General features: G+C 35.1%; 1 protein-coding gene across 3 annotated transcripts in view; it reads right to left on the bottom strand.

Moving 5' to 3' along the window:
* The window catches only part of LOC117327358 (CNK3/IPCEF1 fusion protein-like), a 73,152-nt gene extending 59,281 nt beyond the window's left edge, over positions 1 to 13,871 (bottom strand). The window contains exons 1-8 of one of the 3 annotated variants that reach the window (XM_033884298.1): positions 13,712 to 13,871; positions 11,556 to 11,719; positions 10,824 to 11,044; positions 10,144 to 10,273; positions 9,363 to 9,479; positions 8,934 to 8,993; positions 7,797 to 7,865; positions 6,971 to 7,236 (exon numbers count right to left, since the gene is read on the bottom strand). In XM_033884298.1, coding sequence (XP_033740189.1) covers positions 6,971 to 7,236; positions 7,797 to 7,865; positions 8,934 to 8,993; positions 9,363 to 9,479; positions 10,144 to 10,273; positions 10,824 to 11,044; positions 11,556 to 11,719; positions 13,712 to 13,790 — 1,106 coding nt within the window. In that variant the 5' untranslated portion in view covers positions 13,791 to 13,871. The remainder of the gene's footprint in view (positions 1 to 6,970; positions 7,237 to 7,796; positions 7,866 to 8,933; positions 8,994 to 9,362; positions 9,480 to 10,143; positions 10,274 to 10,823; positions 11,045 to 11,555; positions 11,720 to 13,711) is intronic. The other 2 variants (XM_033884296.1, XM_033884297.1) reach the window with 2 other exon arrangements.
* Positions 13,872 to 19,136: the final 5,265 nt, after the last annotated feature.

The raw sequence follows: 19,136 nt of genomic DNA, 5'->3' as shown, positions 1-19,136 counted from the left end.
AGGACAATTTAGACATGCATGATATCACTAACAATACATACATGTACATCCTGTTTACAAACATCAGGTATTCCTATAAACAATAACAGTTTTATGTTTTATAAATTAAAGTGGGGAATTCCCCAAAGAACCAACGTCCATTCAGTGTAGTTTAGGGAAAAGTTTGTCTTCTAGGTCTCAGGATACCAAATGGTATATATATGCAGGGCGCTCTTAAAAAGTAGATAAATCAAGGTATGAAAGAAGTGCAGCAATTCCAGAGTCCTGGCTGAGGTTTGAATAAATGCTCCTGTCGACATGTTTATGTTTTAATTCTACGATTGATAAAAAAAACAAAAAACCTACAACAGATTTTGTTTCAGTTTTGTAAAGATATCAATCTAAGATATCCATTTTCCACCATTTTTTCGGTCATTCTACGTCTTCAGAATAAATATTTTCACACTACATGTGAGCAAAAAAGACAGGTCCAATGGGCCTGCATCACTGCCCCTGGTATTCAATGATTTGATGATTTCTGCTTTTAATTTAATCAAAACAAGATAATTCAGTGAATTACAGTCCAACCCAATGTGAAGGAACTAATTCTACACACTGAATGTTAGACAGACCCAACATATTCAATAACTACATTTGGTGGTATCTATGTATATGAACTCAGAAATATCACTAATTTCAGTAAAATGAACCCATATGTCTTACAGTCTTACAGTTAGAGCTCCTAATTAAAAGTAGTGCAGACAGCCCTCTCCACCCAAAACCACAGCCCTCCCCCCCAAAACCAGAGCCCTCTCCCCCCAAAACCACAGCCCTCCCCCCTCAAAAAACCACAGCCCTCTCCCCCAAAACCACAGCCCTCTCCCCCCAAAAAACCACAGCCCTCTCCCCCAAAACCACAGCCCTCTCCCCCCAAAACCAGAGCCCTCTCCCCCCAAAACCAGAGCCCTCTCCCCCGCAAAACCAGAGCCCTCTCCCCCCAAAACCACAGCCCTCTCCCCCCAAAACCACAGCACTCTCCCCCCTAAACCAGAGCCCTCTCCCCCCAAAACCACAGCCCTCTCCCCAGCAAAACCACAGCCCTCTCCCCCGCAAAACCACAGCCCTCTCCCCGCAAAACCACAGCCCTCTCCCCCGCAAAACCACAACCCTACCCAATAATAAGTAATAAGTTGGTTGAGTTTTTTTAAGTTGTTACATCAAAAAGTAAACATAGAGTCAATTGATAACAAGAATAAGCTAGTGTATATTTTTATACATTACCAAAAACAAGAGTAGTGCAGCGTGGAATAATATACACACTTTGAATGTCATAATGTTATATACTATCTTGCATTTAAGCAATATTTGCATTACTTATAAGGGTGGCTAGTTGGCAATGGTATTAATCTCACCTTTCACTACAGTGTTAATGTCCACTAACAGTTTGAGGAAAACAAGTGATCAAAAGTCTTTAACTCATTCAACACAATTTGATATCATCATTATAAATCCTCCAAATTTCAAAGAAATCAACAGAAAATGGTAGGAGATCTGGGGACAACAAGATTCAAGTACAAAAACTAGTCATAGGGAATAGCTAATGCAAAAGTATTCAAAACATCATTTTTTTTGGTAAAATTACTTTATATCATATGACTATAATGTTTCAAAGAGATCAGTGAAATAGTGTAGATCTCTGGACAAAAAAACAAATAATTAAATAAACAACATGAATAACTTTTGCAAAAATAATAAAAATCGAAAGTCTTTTCAGGCAAACACAACCACATACCATGATTATAAATAAACCCTACCAGGTTTAAAAGAAATTGGTCAAAAAATGTAGAAGAAAATCTCTGAACAAAAAATCAAATACTGAAATAAATAGTCTAGTCTAAATTCTTTTCAGGGAAACACAACTTCATATCATGATTATAATGTATACCAAGTTTCAGAGAGATCAGTGGAAAAATGTTGGAGGAGATCACCGGACAAATAAAAGTTTACACTGGAATGATGACACGGTATCATAAAATAATAATAAAGTCAAATTTGATAGGCATATTAAATACATCCAGAAGAAATTCTATTGTATTCCGCCTCTATACTTGGTAGGTAACTTTTGGTTTAATAAGGGATCAATTAAGGACGCTGGTTTTAATTTTTTTTCATTTGTTGGTGTGTCAGCACTAGTGGTGCGCCGATCATCGATTATAATCGGTTGACGAATCGAATGCACCTTCGATTTCGACCATCGATTTCCGTTTTTCAAGAATCGATCATCGAACGCGCCCGAATCAAGGGAAGTCACTCTAATGTTATAACCTTAGAATAAAGATGGCGGACAGCTGCCTCGTCGTCGACGACTCCGTTGCAATTGCCACTATAACGGATACTGATACAGAGCTTATAATTCGACCACCCGGGGTTGGAAAGGCAAAGTCAAAAGTATGGAATATATATGCATTCCGCAAAATAAAAAAAAGAATGGGTTCCTTCTAGAAAAAACCTTGACATGACGGTCGCTGTTTGCCGCCTTTGTAAGAAATGTTACAAAAATACAAGTAGCTACATTTCGGTATTTGATAGTATTAGATAGTGAAAGACTTATAAAATGACTCCATCTGTTTATTATTTTCGATAATAAGTAGCCCTGGAGGAATCATTTGGTTTCTTAATGATAAGTTTTAGCATATTTTATATATATTAGCTGAGTAATGAGGTATGTTTCTGCTAGGTATAAGGGAAACAGTCCAGCCACATTGCTCAATCCCTGCATACTTATATAATCTCGCAATAGGCAATACACAATCTACATTCTACAAAGAAGCACATTTTTATTTATATTTTGTAATTGCATACTGTAATATTAATAGATAAATTTATGGTTTACCACAATATTTGAAATTAACATTTATTCACTGAACTGTTAAGTTATGTTTCCAATTTATATTTTTGTTAAATCAAAGAAAGTGGTTTGTTAATTAGTTGTTACTTAATCTGTTGAATAAAACTTTGCTAGTTATAATATTTTTTCTCATAAATAGGTTTCTGAAACTTTTTCGTCAGTTTTGGAAGTCCCAACTATTTGGCCATTGGTAGACAAATTAAAAGTGCTAATAATTGCATTTTCATGCATGATTAATAAAAAAAAAAAAAACACGAGTAGTCTGGTACAATTACAATGTAAATATCCAATGCAAATAATGGCAATATCCATCAATGCATATTCAATGGGATATAAGCTCTATGGCATCGCATCATTGCTCTTTTGTAATTCTTTATTTTATATGTGTACCTGCTCATATTGTATTCTACTACTTTTGCATCTAGAATTCAACGACCAAAAGTTACAAAGACCATGTAGAAAATGAAAATGTCACTTTATTAACAAAAGTATATAATCATGGACAATTTCATGTTTTATAAACAAATCTGTGAAATCCAGATACTTTTACTGGACTTCATTCTTCTTGGATCATTAATATCTATTTTTTAAGTCATAGCTGTTGACCAAAAGTACAGTTGTAACTGTCTTAATCATTCAATCATACATTCATGTGCACCATCAACTAAGAAATAGGAATAATTACACTTACAAAAGATAATTATTGATACACATTACATAACAAAATGATGATTAATAACTGAAACAAAACACTTGTGATTTAACCGATTATTAATCGGTTGACTACATCGGTTGTCCTATCCGATGTGATCCGATAATCGAAACAGATTTTCAACCGATATCCCATCACTAGTCAGCACTGTAGCATCTTCCATGGGCCTGAACAGTCATCTAACTTAAACAGTCCTAGCAATATTGTAGTATACATACTCAGTAGCAATATAGTGGTATATAGGCAACAATTGAGATTGTGCAATTCTGTATGTTGACCATGGCGCCATCTTGGATAACATATGCGCAGTAAACATAAGAATAACAACATTTGGTCAGCATCACCTCAGGATAATTTCAGGATAATTTCAGGATAATTTCAGGATAATTTCAGGATAATTTCAGGCAAGTTTGAGTTGAATTCCACTGGTGGAACTTCAGAAGAAGTTTAAAATACATGTAGGTGTTGTTCAGGAAAAACATTATTGTGAAAACATGCTATAAAATGGCTGCCACGGGTGCTGTGTCAAAGTTTTTACGAGCCTGAAAAATAACAACACTATCTTGGCTTCCTTTAACATTCCTACCAATTTCCAGCTCATTGGCACCAGTAGAACTTCAGAAGTTTGAAATGGGAAAAGTTTACGGATGACGCACAAGGACGAACAAAGCATGATGGCTATAAAGCTGACTCTGTAGACCTAGTATGGAATATCAAAGTAATTTCTTTTTGCAATGTCTGGATTAATCTTCGGAACCTATATAGCTACCAGACAAATATCTTGATTCTAGACAATTAAGTCGATCAGAAGAAGCCATTTGAGTATTTTAACGAATTTGACTCTTGTGACCTTGAAAATAAGTCAAGGTCATATCCTTTTCCAAACTTAAATTTGCTGGGCATTATCATAGGAATATTTGTCACCAGGCAAATATCTTGATTCTAGACATTTTCATCAATCAGAAGAAGCCATTTGTATATACAATGTATTTCAACAAATTTGACCTTTGTGACCTTGAATAAGCCTCAAGGTTATCAAATTTTTCAAACTTTGTCCCAACCTCCATCCAGGGAATCTACCAGAAAAATATCCTGATTGCACTTGGTCGGCCTTTTGAATCTTTAAACATAAACACACAGTCAATGGTATCCTGAGTTCAAAGTTAAGTCAGGATTAGGTGCTCAAGTTACAATGTAGCATATACAACCATGAGTGTTATAACCAGTACTCTCCAATAAACTTTGAATGTTATAACCAGTACTCTCCAATTTGTATTGCTGCAAGAATCCAAATGTATTCAGTAACGGTTCAAATATGCACTTACGTTATTATCATCAATATATGACGGTGAAATTATTAAGTTTTAATCAATTCGCTGAAAAGTATGATGCAGGTTAACTGAGTAGAACAATGTAGCAGCATTTTTTTGATACAATGACGGAAATAACATTTTCTAGTGAATGAACCAAGTGACAGAATCATTACATCAGTATGTGATGACAGAGCTAATGATCATGGGATAAAAGTAATCATGTGGCCACATTTGGATTGAACATTCAATATATGTCTACTAGACAGCCATGTAATGTATATATGACCTTATACAGTGAATCACTTTGACTTGCATTCGGCAAATTGCCAGTTCAAGTAAGGTGGCAAGAGTTAACTCCCTTTAAGAAAATAATTATTCTATCAGGAAGTATGTGGTCATATCTCAGACTATACACTGTGACATCTACATGTAGGTGATGCAGTTAGTCATCAAAGTGATAGCATTACATTGATAGTAATTTAAAAAGGCGATACTTTCTGGGGTCAGTGTATCTATGTATTAGACAGACATTTTCAGGGATATCAGCCTATATCATTATGTAAGCCTTGGAAATCTTTGCTTGGGTCACTTAAAATTGAAAATAGACTCTTTTTTTTTATAAATCCCTCACTTAAAATTGAAAATGGACTCTTTTTTTATAAATCCCTAACACTTTGACATTTTTAGAATTATATTACATGGAACTTTTGATGATATATATAGATTCTTAACCAATGTCTCTTAAGAAGATTAGGATGTGAAATCAGTTACTAGAATCACAATCCATGTATATGAACAAATATAGCAAAGCTTATCATGCATTAAGATGTGTGAGGAACAGAATCTCATACTGTCAGTCGACATGACAGCCATGATGACTAAGAAGTTCACCAGGAGACATACATATTGATAGACAAATTGTAAAGGCTACCTATTTCACATACATCTGATGTGTGATGTATTTACGTACCACCTAAAAAACATGTTCCTCTTACTATAATACTATAATATTGTTTTCAACTTCCTGGACAGTTTTCTTTCAAGGAGAGTTATCTATACATCTAGATAGTACCCTATCTTCTTCAATATTCAACACAAACCACACAAGGAAGTGTCAGATAATGTTTCAAAACACTGTGACCTTCAATGTAAGCAGACAAAACAGTAATAATCCAAGGTTATCAGAAAGGAACCATTGTCACACAGCAAGGCTTGGTTAGCTTACACTCTCTGATAAAGTAACAACTATACTTGGTTAGCTTACACTCTCTGATAAAGTAACAACTATACTTTGTTAGCTTACAGTCACTCTCTGATAAAGTACAAACTGTACATCATACTGCAATGTTTGGTTAGCTTACACTCTCTGATAAAGTAACAACTATACTTGGTTAGCTTACACTCTCTGATAAAGTAACAACTATACTTGGTTAGCTTACACTCTCTGATAAAGTACAAACTGTACATCATACTGCAATGTTTCGTAAGCTTACACTCTCTGATAAAGTAACAACTATACTTTGTTAGCTTACAGTCACTCTCTGATAAAGTACAAACTGTACATCATACAGCAATGTTTCGTTAAAACCCCTGGTTAAGTACACCATATGCAATGCATGGTTAGCTTACTACTATGCTATCACATCTAGTTAAGGGATTCATCATTCTCAGATTCAAGGGGCTTCCTCACATCAAAAATGAATATGAACTAAATGTGTTTATTGAATATCCTGAGCACAACTGTTTGATGAAATTGGTGGAAACCTTTGGTCTTTAACCTTGACAAATGACCAGCAATATCTAATCAGATTTAGAACTTGGTGTGATGTTAAATATGAATTAAATCTGTCCAGGGTTTCATGAGAGAGCTTGTACACAAGCTTTGCACAGATGCACAGAACAAAGTTATATATACCTATCTGTACTAAGTGGGGTCATAATCAAAACATGAAATTCCTACAAAAAAGTTCAATCTTCTTTGTATTTTCATCTCAGAGAGATAGCAATAATATAAGTAATTATATATATATATATATAAGTGACCCCAAAACATCCTACCTTGGCGAGTCCATATCATCTGTCTGAACTGTACTGACAAGCTCCTGTAGGGAAGGACGTACTTGTTTCGGGTCACCTCCTTCTCTTGACCGCCGTTTCTTGATGGACTTTGGCAGAGTAGAAACAGCCACCTTGGTCATTTGCTTCTTTTTGTTAGCGACATGTCCATAGGGCATAATATGGTGTGGTCGCTTCTTCAGCACCAGTACTACCTCCTTAGGTTTCTCCTTTAGTGAGTTTACTAGCTTTGTCAGCTGCCAGCCGACCTTGACAAAACACACATTATTCATACTTCAGGCGTCATATCAAGGTTATCTATAGTAGCAGTCACTTTTTTCTTCTTACTTATTTTCAAACAAATAACACAATTTTCTTTGTTATAAATGATGTGTTGAAAATGAGCTTAGGACAATACCTTTTAAATATCGGGTATGTTTAAACAGTAAGGAAATTTCCATGTCTATACATACCTGTTTCTTACAACAGGAGTTGTAATAACTTACCTAAGTGGGTTGAAATTTAGAATTAGCTTTATAAAAGTACATGTAGGTCAAAGGTCATGGTCAAGGTCAGTTGATCCTCAAATATAGCACCAATTGAAAGGTCTTAAGACAAGGAACACACATGTCAAATATGAAAGCCAAACAAATGAACGGATGGTGAGATGTTTAGGAATGAAACTAGATTTTAGGTAGGACACAAGAGTTTAGGTAGAGTTGATCTGTGTGCGGTTGATGTGTGGGCTTTGGGAATGCACATTTCAGACACAAGAGATGACTTTATAGACACATGGTGTTATGGCAAGTATGGTCACATTAATACTTACCACAGTTTTGTGGTTGACTTGAATCACCTCATCCCCTTTCTCGATTTTACCACATAAATCGGCTGGTGACTGAAATAAACACAAAAACTCTACGATGTTATTGATGCTATAAACATATACATATACATTCATGTACATGTAATCATCAGTCAACAAATATTGTGATATGAATTTCTTTTTAGATCAACGTATGTTTCATTATCACATTTAATTAGATAACTGGCATGTAGTTCTTCCATTGTCATAATACACCCATTTACTAATTACCATATGAGAATAATGAAACATGTATAACTACACTAATCAATTATATCATACAAATAGCTCAACTATAGAAAATCAATTTGAGGTTTACAGCTTTTTCTATGAATATGACTGATGCAATATTGGTAAATAGAATCTTACAATCATGTAAGTTTAACTGGAATTGTCTGACCTAAAGGCTTATGACCCTACCTAAGCTCATTGGCTTAAGACCTAACTTGAACTCATTGGCTTATGACCTAACTTGAACTCATTGGCTTATGACCTGACTTGAACTCATTGGCTTATGACCTGACTTGAACTCATTGGCTTATAACCTAATCTGAACTCATTGACTCATAACCTAATCTGAAATCATTGGCTTAAAACCTAACCTAAGCTCATTGGCTTATGACCTAACTTGAACTCACTGGCTATGACCTAACCTGAACTCATTGGCTTATGACCTAACTTGAACTCACTGGCTATGACCTAACCTGAACTCATTGGCTTATGACCTAACCTGAACTCATTGGCTTATGACCTAACTTGAACTCACTGGCTTATGACCTAACTTGAACTCACTGGCTATGACCTAACTTGAACTCACTGGCTATGACCTAACCTGAACTCTTTTTTTTTAATAAATCTATATTATACTGAGTATCACTCACATTCCTCTATTAGTGTTGAGAATCAACACATGACCTCAAGAATTTTCATTTTAGATTTGTCATCTGTTTGGTACATATTTTCATGATTAGATCCCTTTTAGGTTTGTGAGAGGAAGTTGTTAAAAGGAAAAAGTTGATGCTAAACAGACGACCAAAGGATGATCGATGCCACATCCCAGCAAGCTCACCATACCAGACTGTTGGTAGGTACTTTACTTACCATTTCCTTGATACCACCAATCACATGAATTCCATAGTAGGATGACTGGATATGCATCCCCTATAAAAACAATAATTTGTGTCAGGTTTCAAACAAGATGCCCTTACAGCTTGTGTTGTTCCAATAATAATTCTTCATTTAATTTAGTTCTATGTAAACTTAACTTTTTCTTATTTCTTTAATTTTCTCAGAATTTCCTGTTTCATTGACAGTCATTTTAAATACAGTTACAAACCAGTGCATTTATACTTCAAACATGGGATTTTTTCGTTTTAAGTCAACCTCTAAAAGGACCTGTTGTGAGCTTGAGGTTGACACAATATTTTGTATACTAGTTGTTTTTTGATAACTGACAAATATAAGACTCCTCATGATCACTGGACAAGATAATATTAAGTTTCATCCATTTGCATTAACATCTTCACTTACGAGTTCCTCTCCGGGCTTCTTCCTGATCGTAGCCTGTTCAAGGGATGCAGGTTGTACGACCAGGGACTCCTTGTTTTTAATCACTAACTCATCACAAACCTCCGTCAGGATCATACACTGTAACAATAGGATCATACATGGAATAATTGGTTCACACATTGTTACATACAGACCATACATTGTTAAAGACCATACGGTTACATACAGACCATATATTGTAACGAAAGGGTCGTATATTGTAATGGACAGATGGTTTAATTATAGACTGTAACAGAGATCATACATTGTAGCATTCAAACCCTATGATGTTTAACATGTAGATGAAACACTTCAATATACAGATGATGTATTGTGACAAACAGATCATAAATCGTAAAATACATATCATAGAGAAAATTGGTGTGTACGTACACCAGTCTTCTCTATGAGACTAAAGAATGTCACTTTGGCTCCTGACCAGGCAATACGGTGAATACACTCACAGGTATGAAAACACACCTGGTTTGGAAGTTGGAATTAAGAGTAAGGTTTATATGCCTAGCACGGAAGAGAGTTTCAATCAAGGGAGGTAACTCCCTGATTTTCACCACAATATCATATACTTTTGATTGTAACACACATATCATACATTGACTAGCGCGGAAGAGAGTTCCAATCAGGGGAGATAACTCTCCTATTTTCACCACAGTACCTTATACTTTTGACTGTAACAAACAGATTATAGACTGAATGTTATACAGACTATCATCACAAATTCTAGACATTAAATGTATGAGCTCACCGATTTTGAGATGTTCTCCTCTATATCAGTTTGTCTACTGTCTTTTTGATAAGATGACACCAGGTCGATTCCAAGCTTAACAATGGTATTCCTCAAAAGACATAGGCCGTACATTGATTCAAATGGAGATCTGGGGTAAAAGAAAGCAGAGATACCCTGTAGTCTAATCATTAATGTCAAGATGCCCTGATTAAAGAAGAATTCAACTATCTTTATCATAACATCTTCATCATAATAACATTAAATTTTAGTAGCAATAATAAAAGTCACATGTTATAACTCAAACCTACACTGATTTTGGTAAAAACAAAATTTACCGATTGGCAGCACTTTTCACTTAATTAGAAACACTATATTGATATATTTCTAACATTATAAATAAAACTTCTATGTATAGGCTTATACATACAATGTAAATGTATATATGATATTAAGAAATGTAAATCAGGTAATTCTTGTGAAAACGTATCAATCACATCCATTACATATAATATCATTGTATACAACATATTCAACAGGAAGTTCGAATTCACTGATGAAAGAATAACGTTTACAATTGAACATTTGTTCCCCCACCAATGAAATATTGTCTAAGATTTATTAATTAACAGTTAATCATATATAATTTAATTGTACTAGTTGGCTATATAATTACCACATAGCCTGGTTCTAATTTTTACCTGTCTAGCCATGACACCACATTTTTCAATGTCATACTGAGGTCAGCCAGTGCAGATAGAATCTTTATAGATAGTCTTCTGGATGGAGGGCCCTGTGAAATGTTTGCTCGATTTTTATCATTTTCTAATGACTTGGCTTGAATTTCATTATGTAAACTGCGAGCTTTACATCCAAGCTGTAATGCCAAGTGTTGGAGAGTCTCGGTTTCATACCCGTAGCGCTGTAAATAAAATACAATGATTTCTTATAATAATTTATAAAACATACAGACTGTGTTTTCACTCAGATGAACTTTTCTTCCATCCTCATTTTAACTGAGATTCCTAAAATTACAAATATTTGGGGCAGGGATTGACACTAACATTAGCCCGGCAGCCCTTGGCTGCCAGAATGTCTAGACCAGCAGCCCTGTGGGCTGCCAACATTTTCAGTCAAATGTAAAATGTTCAGGTAAAGTTTTCTTCATTTACCTTTGGCAGCCTGGGCTGCCTCATTTCAAAACTTTGCAACCTGGCGTTCTGTCAAGGCGATTAAGTTCAAACCTGAGGGGTGGTCCATTCATCAAGGAGAACATAATTATAGACAATTTACATCTATAGTATATATGCAAATGAATTTTTCTAAACTAACACAATACAGTATACAAAATGTCCGATACATTTTTGTAGATTCATATCATTATTATTAGGTGTTGAAATTTGCTTAACCATCAAGATGATATAATAACTTACTAGAGACTTCAGCAGATCTACAGCTTCTAGGATAAGTTCCTGGTGTCCGACCTTCATGATACTGATTTTCTCAAGGTCAAATGGTGTCAACAGCATCAGTTTCTTGCCATCTATACCATTGTTGAGGAAGAAATGTACATACGGGAGAATAACATCATCCAAACCTGTAAAGGATAGAGAAATAAAAAAAACATTGATAATAATATCAGTTCTCATACATCTATTGATCAATATTTTTACTGAATTATGTTAAGCAGTAATAAATGCATTGATTAGTTTGATTTAATTTTTATATTGTTTAATCCTATCTGCTATTGTCATCTAAGGATGACCACTCCCTGTGTACAAGTATGTTCATGTTACCTTCCTTATGAAAGAGTGTAACTGATGCTGAGTAACGGATGCTGACTTATAAAGTGCTAAATGAAGTAAACTGCCAAATGTCATCAGTGCGACTCGTGACACCAAAGCTAGTCACACACTTACAACAGGCAAACCAGTTGTATAATTACCAAAATGCTAAAAAGCCTTATATATTTATGAAGGAGTAATAACTGCCATTTTTAGATAATCTGATATGTTTTGGCCAGGGGACAAAACCCTTGGCCTTCCTCTTAAGGGAAAACACTCAACTAAAGGCCAAAGTGTGAGGCAGTGTCAAAGAAGACATTAGAAGAAGAAAAGGAAGAAAGAAGAAAAGAGATAAAATGAAATACTCCAACTGGTGGCAACAGGTACAATTTTCACACCCTGGACAGGTAAAGCAAGGAAAACCTAGCTAAGAAAGAAGAAAGTTGTTAAGAAAAAAAACCAAAATACAAAAATTTGTCACTCTTACAAATCATGCAACGGCAGTGGCAGCAGGTACAATTCTTTCACCCTATGTTACCATCACTATATGATCAGGGCTACTGCTAGGTTATCAAAGGCTTGAGAAATGAAGTCTGATTATCATACACCAACAGAATAATTAGGTTGCAGTGTTGTCAGGAATGTGTATTCACTTAGGTCTGATCACTTCCATTTCCCAGTATACATTAAATAAATAGCTTTGCAGTTACATGGCACAGTGTACTACAATTCTTCTTTGTCCTTGACTAATGCTTGAGCTCTGTCTTGAACATGTTAAACAAAATGATGTTCCAGGATTGTCTGAAAAGCTAGACCTCTTTTATTACACCATTTCGACTACTTGATTGAATCATCATACTCAAAGGATTAGTGGTTATAAATCATAAAATGCACATTATGTCAACTTATCTAACTAGTTCTTCATTATTACATTGACACTCATGTAAAATCATATACATGTATAATATATGCATTGTATATATTTAAATTGCTACATATGTATATGCCTTAATTCTTCATTTTCAAATTATGTATAACATGATAAATAATGTATACATATTCTGTCAGTTTTAACATTTAATTCTAATTCATTTAAGTAAAAATACACTAACTGTATTACATTGCATGTTCATGTATAATATATCGATATGTGTAACCTTTGATAAATTTCGATTTTTCTTTTTTCAAATTTCATGTCTTTCAATTGCAAGAACAAAATTGCAAATAAACTACACAACATATTTTCTATTTATTTTTAACATAATTGACTAAATCTTTATATTTAATTATCCTAGCTGATAAAGGGTCGAAAGAAATTAAAATTTATTCTCCAAATTGAAATCCTTAGATGTATATAAGAAACAGTTAATTAGAGCATATACTAAGGCACTAATGTATCTTGTAATTAACACCAGAGTTAAAATTATCCTCGATATGAACTATAAACAGATATCGAGGATAATTTTAACTCGGGTATTAATTACCAGATATAAGTGCTTATGATTAGAGAGATCACGTTATGATTTTGAAATATCTTGGAAGAATTTTGAAAGGAATGGGAAGAATGCTGAAAGAATTCCATCTGAGGTGACAGTTAATTGCATTGATACATGTCAACGAATGTGTTAAATGGTTCCGTGGATTATTTTCCCTATTTTCATATAATTTGTTTTCGTACAATCATTTATGTTTCATCGCGTTTGGACAAGAACAGAATTTGACATAATATCAACAAATGACTAGCTATAGGTGACTGACAGTGGCTCTGTACCAAACAACCTTGTTATATATCCGGCCTACCGTACCTCTTAGCCATTCAGCCACATGGTTGGCGGTCCAGTTCTCGAAATGGACCGAGTTAGCTAGGGCTGTTGACATCATCATGATGTTGGTTCGGCCTTACAAGTCCTCAGCAGTCCCCTGTACAAATGGACCATTCATTTGTTTTGCTTATTTTTATTTTTGTTAGTCTACTGTCGACTTCCGAGTAGGGGAGATAACTCTCACGCAAAATAGAATTGATCAACTTCATAAGGCCAGACCACAAAATTATTCGTTGATACATATTATTCGCGACTTCCATTGTTTTTCTTAAATTCATGAGCAGGCCTACTATATTGACGTGCCATAAGTATTAAGTCACGTGATATTTTTACTATGCTTTTCTAGGTAATGGAATCTTTTACTAGCTAGAGCAATGCAGTGTATTATCATCAGGCGGTAGTTATCGCCGTGTAGTTTTTACCTTTGTTTTGAACACTTCATTACATGATGCAGTCAATTAAGTTGCTTTAGTTTTCATTGAACAAATATATTAGTTTTGGGAACATTTCTGGCATATTTTCATTCAGACAAAGTTTCCAAAAAGATAATATTGACGTTTAAATATTATATATATATTTCATGCATTTTGACAATGTTTCAATGATTTTTTTTTATGATATCATTTTTCAAAGGATTTTCTTGAAATCCCACACACTGAGGTACGTCTTGTAAAAGTAGACAATTAATAGCTTGTTCACCAGGTATTTTTACATACTTTTTCAGTACTTAATTTTTCTGAAATAGACGAATATATGCCCTGTAACAAAAGTATGATGTCTTTTTGTTCTTTACTTTTTTAACTTGGTATACACAATGTATCTATAATACCATTGCTAAAATGTTAAAACTGTGCAATATGTATAATATATCGCTTGAAATCGTCTACGGAAAATTATACAGTACAAATTTTATCAGAGAAATGAGCAAATAAGTATGATATGTATCATTCACATTTTTAAAGATATTCTATCGATTAACATTGAATGGAAAAATAATATTTGAATAGGCCAACAACTTAGCATTGTCCGATTTTATTTTGATTGAATGATAAAGCCCGGAAGTATTTCAGGAAGCCATGCGGAAACGCTGGCTTTCAAGGAAAGTAGCAATAGGCAACGACTCAAACGTCTGAAGGGAATATAAGAGTCAACCCCAACCCTAACCCCGAACGACCAAATAGGAAATTTTAACAACCTCTTGCTGGCTGTAAATCAATTTAATGTTAAATATGTGTTTAAGGGTATATGCATACGATGCACTGAGGTTGATCCTCACGCTTCTAGCTACAGGATGTGTTATATATGTATGACCTATCCTGAGACGTGCAAGGACAACCAGGTGTCAGCCACCGTCTCCATAACAAGGACACTATTCATCGGGAGTCGCTTTATCGAGTGCAGTTTGTCTATATTTTGACTTTATTCATTTTGCTACACGATATATCAAAATTATTTCAAATAGTTTAAAATCAGTGGATAGAAGCGACAATGCCGCTTTCGGATCTGCTTTTTCATTACCAAGTAATTCGTATGTCAAGGAAAACAGCAATATCTAAACATCACAATCTGAGGTAAGATAATGTATCTAAACATCACAATCAGAGGTAAGATAATGTATCTAAACATCACAATCCGAGGTAAGATAATGTATCTAAACATCACAATCCGAGGTAAGATAATGTATCTAAACATCACAATCCGAGGTAAGATAATGTATCTAAACATCACAATCAGAGGTAAGATAATGTATCTAAACATCACAATCCGAGGTAAGATAATGTATCTAAACATCACAATCCGAGGTAAGATAATGTATCTAAACATCACAATCAGAGGTAAGATAATGTATCTAAACATCACAATCAGAGGTAAGATAATGTATCTAAACATCACAATCCGAGGTAAGATAATGTATCTAAACATCACAATCCGAGGTAAGATAATGTATCTAAACATCACAATCAGAGGTAAGATAATGTATCTAAACATCACAATCAGAGGTAAGATAATGTAGTAAAATTAGTGTTGTTGTTGTTTTTGTTTTTTTGTTTGTTTTTGTTTTGTTTTTGTGTGTAAAGACTCGGTAAGACAGATTAAGGACGGGCTCCCCTGTGTGCGAGATACATGCATGAATGTGTGTGTTTTGGGTGGTTGTTGTATAGCGAGGAATTGAGGCCGAATTACTATTGCTCCCTCACTGAAGCATAAGCTACTGAAGACACCCCCGAAACGGTAACAAATAAGGCAGTGTCAAAAGAAAAGGAAGCTGTTAGAAAGAGTAAAAATGATAAGATCCTAAATGTTGTACCTGCTGTAACGGTCGAATGTACGAATGGTAAGAGGCGATTAAATTTGGGATCTTGTCTTTCTGTTCTTTCTAAGTAACACACTACAGAGAGGGCTATATTAAGTTGACTTACGATAAAGTCTTTCTAGGCACATTAGTTAGCTCCAATGTTTAATCATATGCCGCCATTCTCGTTTGTTGTTGGTCTCTGGTTCAGTTTGTTGTTGTGTTTAACGTCCTATTAACAGCCAGGGTCATTTAAGGACGTGCCAGGTTTTGGAGGTGGAGGAAAGCCGGAGTACCCAGAGAAAACCACCGGCCTACGGTCAGTACCTGGCAACTGCCCCACGTAGGTCTCTGGTTCAGATACGGCTTGAATGGTACCTGCTGCACCCATAGCACGTGATCGTAATAGGCGACTAAATTTGGAATCTGATCTTTCATAATATCTCCCTTAATTGACACTGCCTCACTTTTGGTCTTTAGTTCGCCCTGTGAGAAAGGCTATAGGTTTTTGTCCCTATGGCTGAGACATACCAGAATCTTGTAAAAAATGATACTTGGTGCTCCTGATTTGCGCTTAGCATTTTGGGAGTGAGACGACTTGTTTGCCCATTTACGGTATAATGTGAATGGCTGAGGTGTCCAGCTGGCTTTCTTTACATACAAACGTAGGGTAAACTGTCTATAAATAATACATTCCTTGTTATAGCGAGTCCTCAGGCCACAATTGAACACACAGCAATGCTAAATTACTATTAAATAACATTTCACAGTTTTGTATAAAAATCTGTAACGAGGGAATGGTATTTCGCGATATTCAGAAAATATCCCGGACAAATGATTTGAAGACTTTTTATCAAAATGATTAAAATGTGTTTTACATTGCCCCGACGTAAGATTTTGATAATTTGGTTGTGAAAAGTCCAGCTTTGTAAGTTATTTATAATTTAACATGGCGGTCGTGTATGTCAGTTTATAGCGCGCATTTGCACTTATAATTTCATCCTCGTTTACATAACAATATCATCATACGAGATTCCACGAGAATTCTAGTGATCGCCAGTCACTCCTTATATATTTAGGTATCAGGTTTTAGCCGCAATTAAAACATTTATAAACAGTCATGTAAATAAATACGGTACTGAATTTCTGATCAATACTCTGCTCCGGTCTATTGATTTTGTTTAGTAGTCGACATTAATAATTTTGAACTGATAAGCGGATTAGACACCAGGTGAAAACATACAGGTAAGTTTATATTTAAGTCGACTTAAAGTTGACCTATAAACACACGTTTGCGACCAAATTAACTCGATGTGACAGAGGATATCAGAAATGATGTTGGAAAAAGGATCTAACGTGTCCGTGGAAGGTTGACGATGACCCCGAATATGATAACTGAATGTGTAAAACATTGAAGTGGTAAGTTAAGAAATATATCTTTATATTACTATACATGATACAGAATTACAATGACAATTGTTCAGCAGGGTCAGTTACTTTTGTCAATTATACGTGGTCTAATAATTATAACTAATCATCATTCATGATATCCAAGAATCAATTAATTAATTAATTAATCAATACAGAATATGATCTGGTAATTTTATAATAGGAAGTCCCACTTATTTCATTCCGAACTATAATGATATCACTGTTTTATATCACTGTTGGAATATGTACATTCAGCCATTGATATACACACATACATAAGAATAAATGCAAATCATGTTAAATTCTAACAGAATATGTATAGTTATCATTAGAGTGGAAATTGTTTTAAAGAACAGTGATTATAAATGTTTTGTTGTCAAACCTAAAATTGCCAATTAACTAGCCAAGGAGCCCAGTGGGCCTGCATAGCTCACATGCACATTTCAGTAGTCATAGGAAATTATTCTGGTCATAATTGTTTTATAGATTTAGGTCATTTTGGGACGGTCGAATGGAGACAACTAATTATTTAGTATTAAAGCCCAATATACACAACTTTCAGTAAAACATTGCATGAGGAGAGATAAAGGAGAACGAGGAAAAATATAGTTTAAACCAGATATTGTTTTTGTGAACAAATTAATCTTAACGAAAAAATATCTGTCTCTATAGATTTAGACCATTCCCGACGACAAATCTTGAACGGTTTTGTAGACAATCACAATTTTACTGAAATCGGGTGGTGTCACAAGGCGGATGGATTAAATGAAGTATTGTTTAACGTCCTGTCAACAGCTGAGGTCATTCATGGACGGCCTCCCCTGTGTGATGCGTCTATCTCGTTGTGATAGCGCGGAACTGATGCCGACATTATAGTGCTACCTCACTGAATCATGCAGGACATCCAGCAGGACACACCACCTGTACACAATTGACAACGGGCGAATCAGATGTCCCATCCCACTTCCAAAAATGTCGAGCGCTAAGAAGGAGTAGAAACTACTCTTTAAAAATACTCTGGTATGTCTCGACCAGAGGACAGTGACTAAATTCTTCCTCTCAAGGACGAACGCTCAACAAAAGTGAAGAATGTCAATTTAATGGAGATATCATCGTCGGTAACCTACGGTATCTACGCTCACATAGAGACCGTTGGTCATTACAGACAGGGAATTTTATTTTCGCTCCAAAGAAGCCAACAATCAAATACATATATAATAATTAAACCTAGAAACAGTTTTCTGTGAAACATATTTCGGGGACCCCCGTAAGAAAACAAATAGCACAGAAAGAACAGATTTAAGATCCCATGTTTTGCAATGGGACAGATCTATTTTGGTCTCCTCAATTTCCCCTAAGAAGACACGAAGGAAAATCACCAATTTTTCAGGGAGCCAACTTTTAGTCGCCTTTTACGATAAACATAAAATGGGATACAGCGGACCTTATTCCAGGACTTCACTGAACAAGAGACACTGGAGAACCCCCCCCCCCCCCCCCCCCCCCAATCTAACACAGGAGGGGGCAACAATTAGTCCCCTCTTAAGACACCCAGTGAGATACAGTAGGCATATTTTCCCTTGCTCCTGCACGGGTTGGAATACACGACAAACGTCTAATAGAAAATGAAAAAGTTATTTCTCGAATATCATGTATTATCTTCAACAGTCTCCAAAATCAGAT

Source organism: Pecten maximus, chromosome 5, assembly GCF_902652985.1.
Source record: "Pecten maximus chromosome 5, xPecMax1.1, whole genome shotgun sequence".
Taxonomy (NCBI): Eukaryota; Metazoa; Mollusca; class Bivalvia; order Pectinida; family Pectinidae; genus Pecten; species Pecten maximus.
This window is presented reverse-complemented; position numbering and strand designations above follow the sequence as displayed.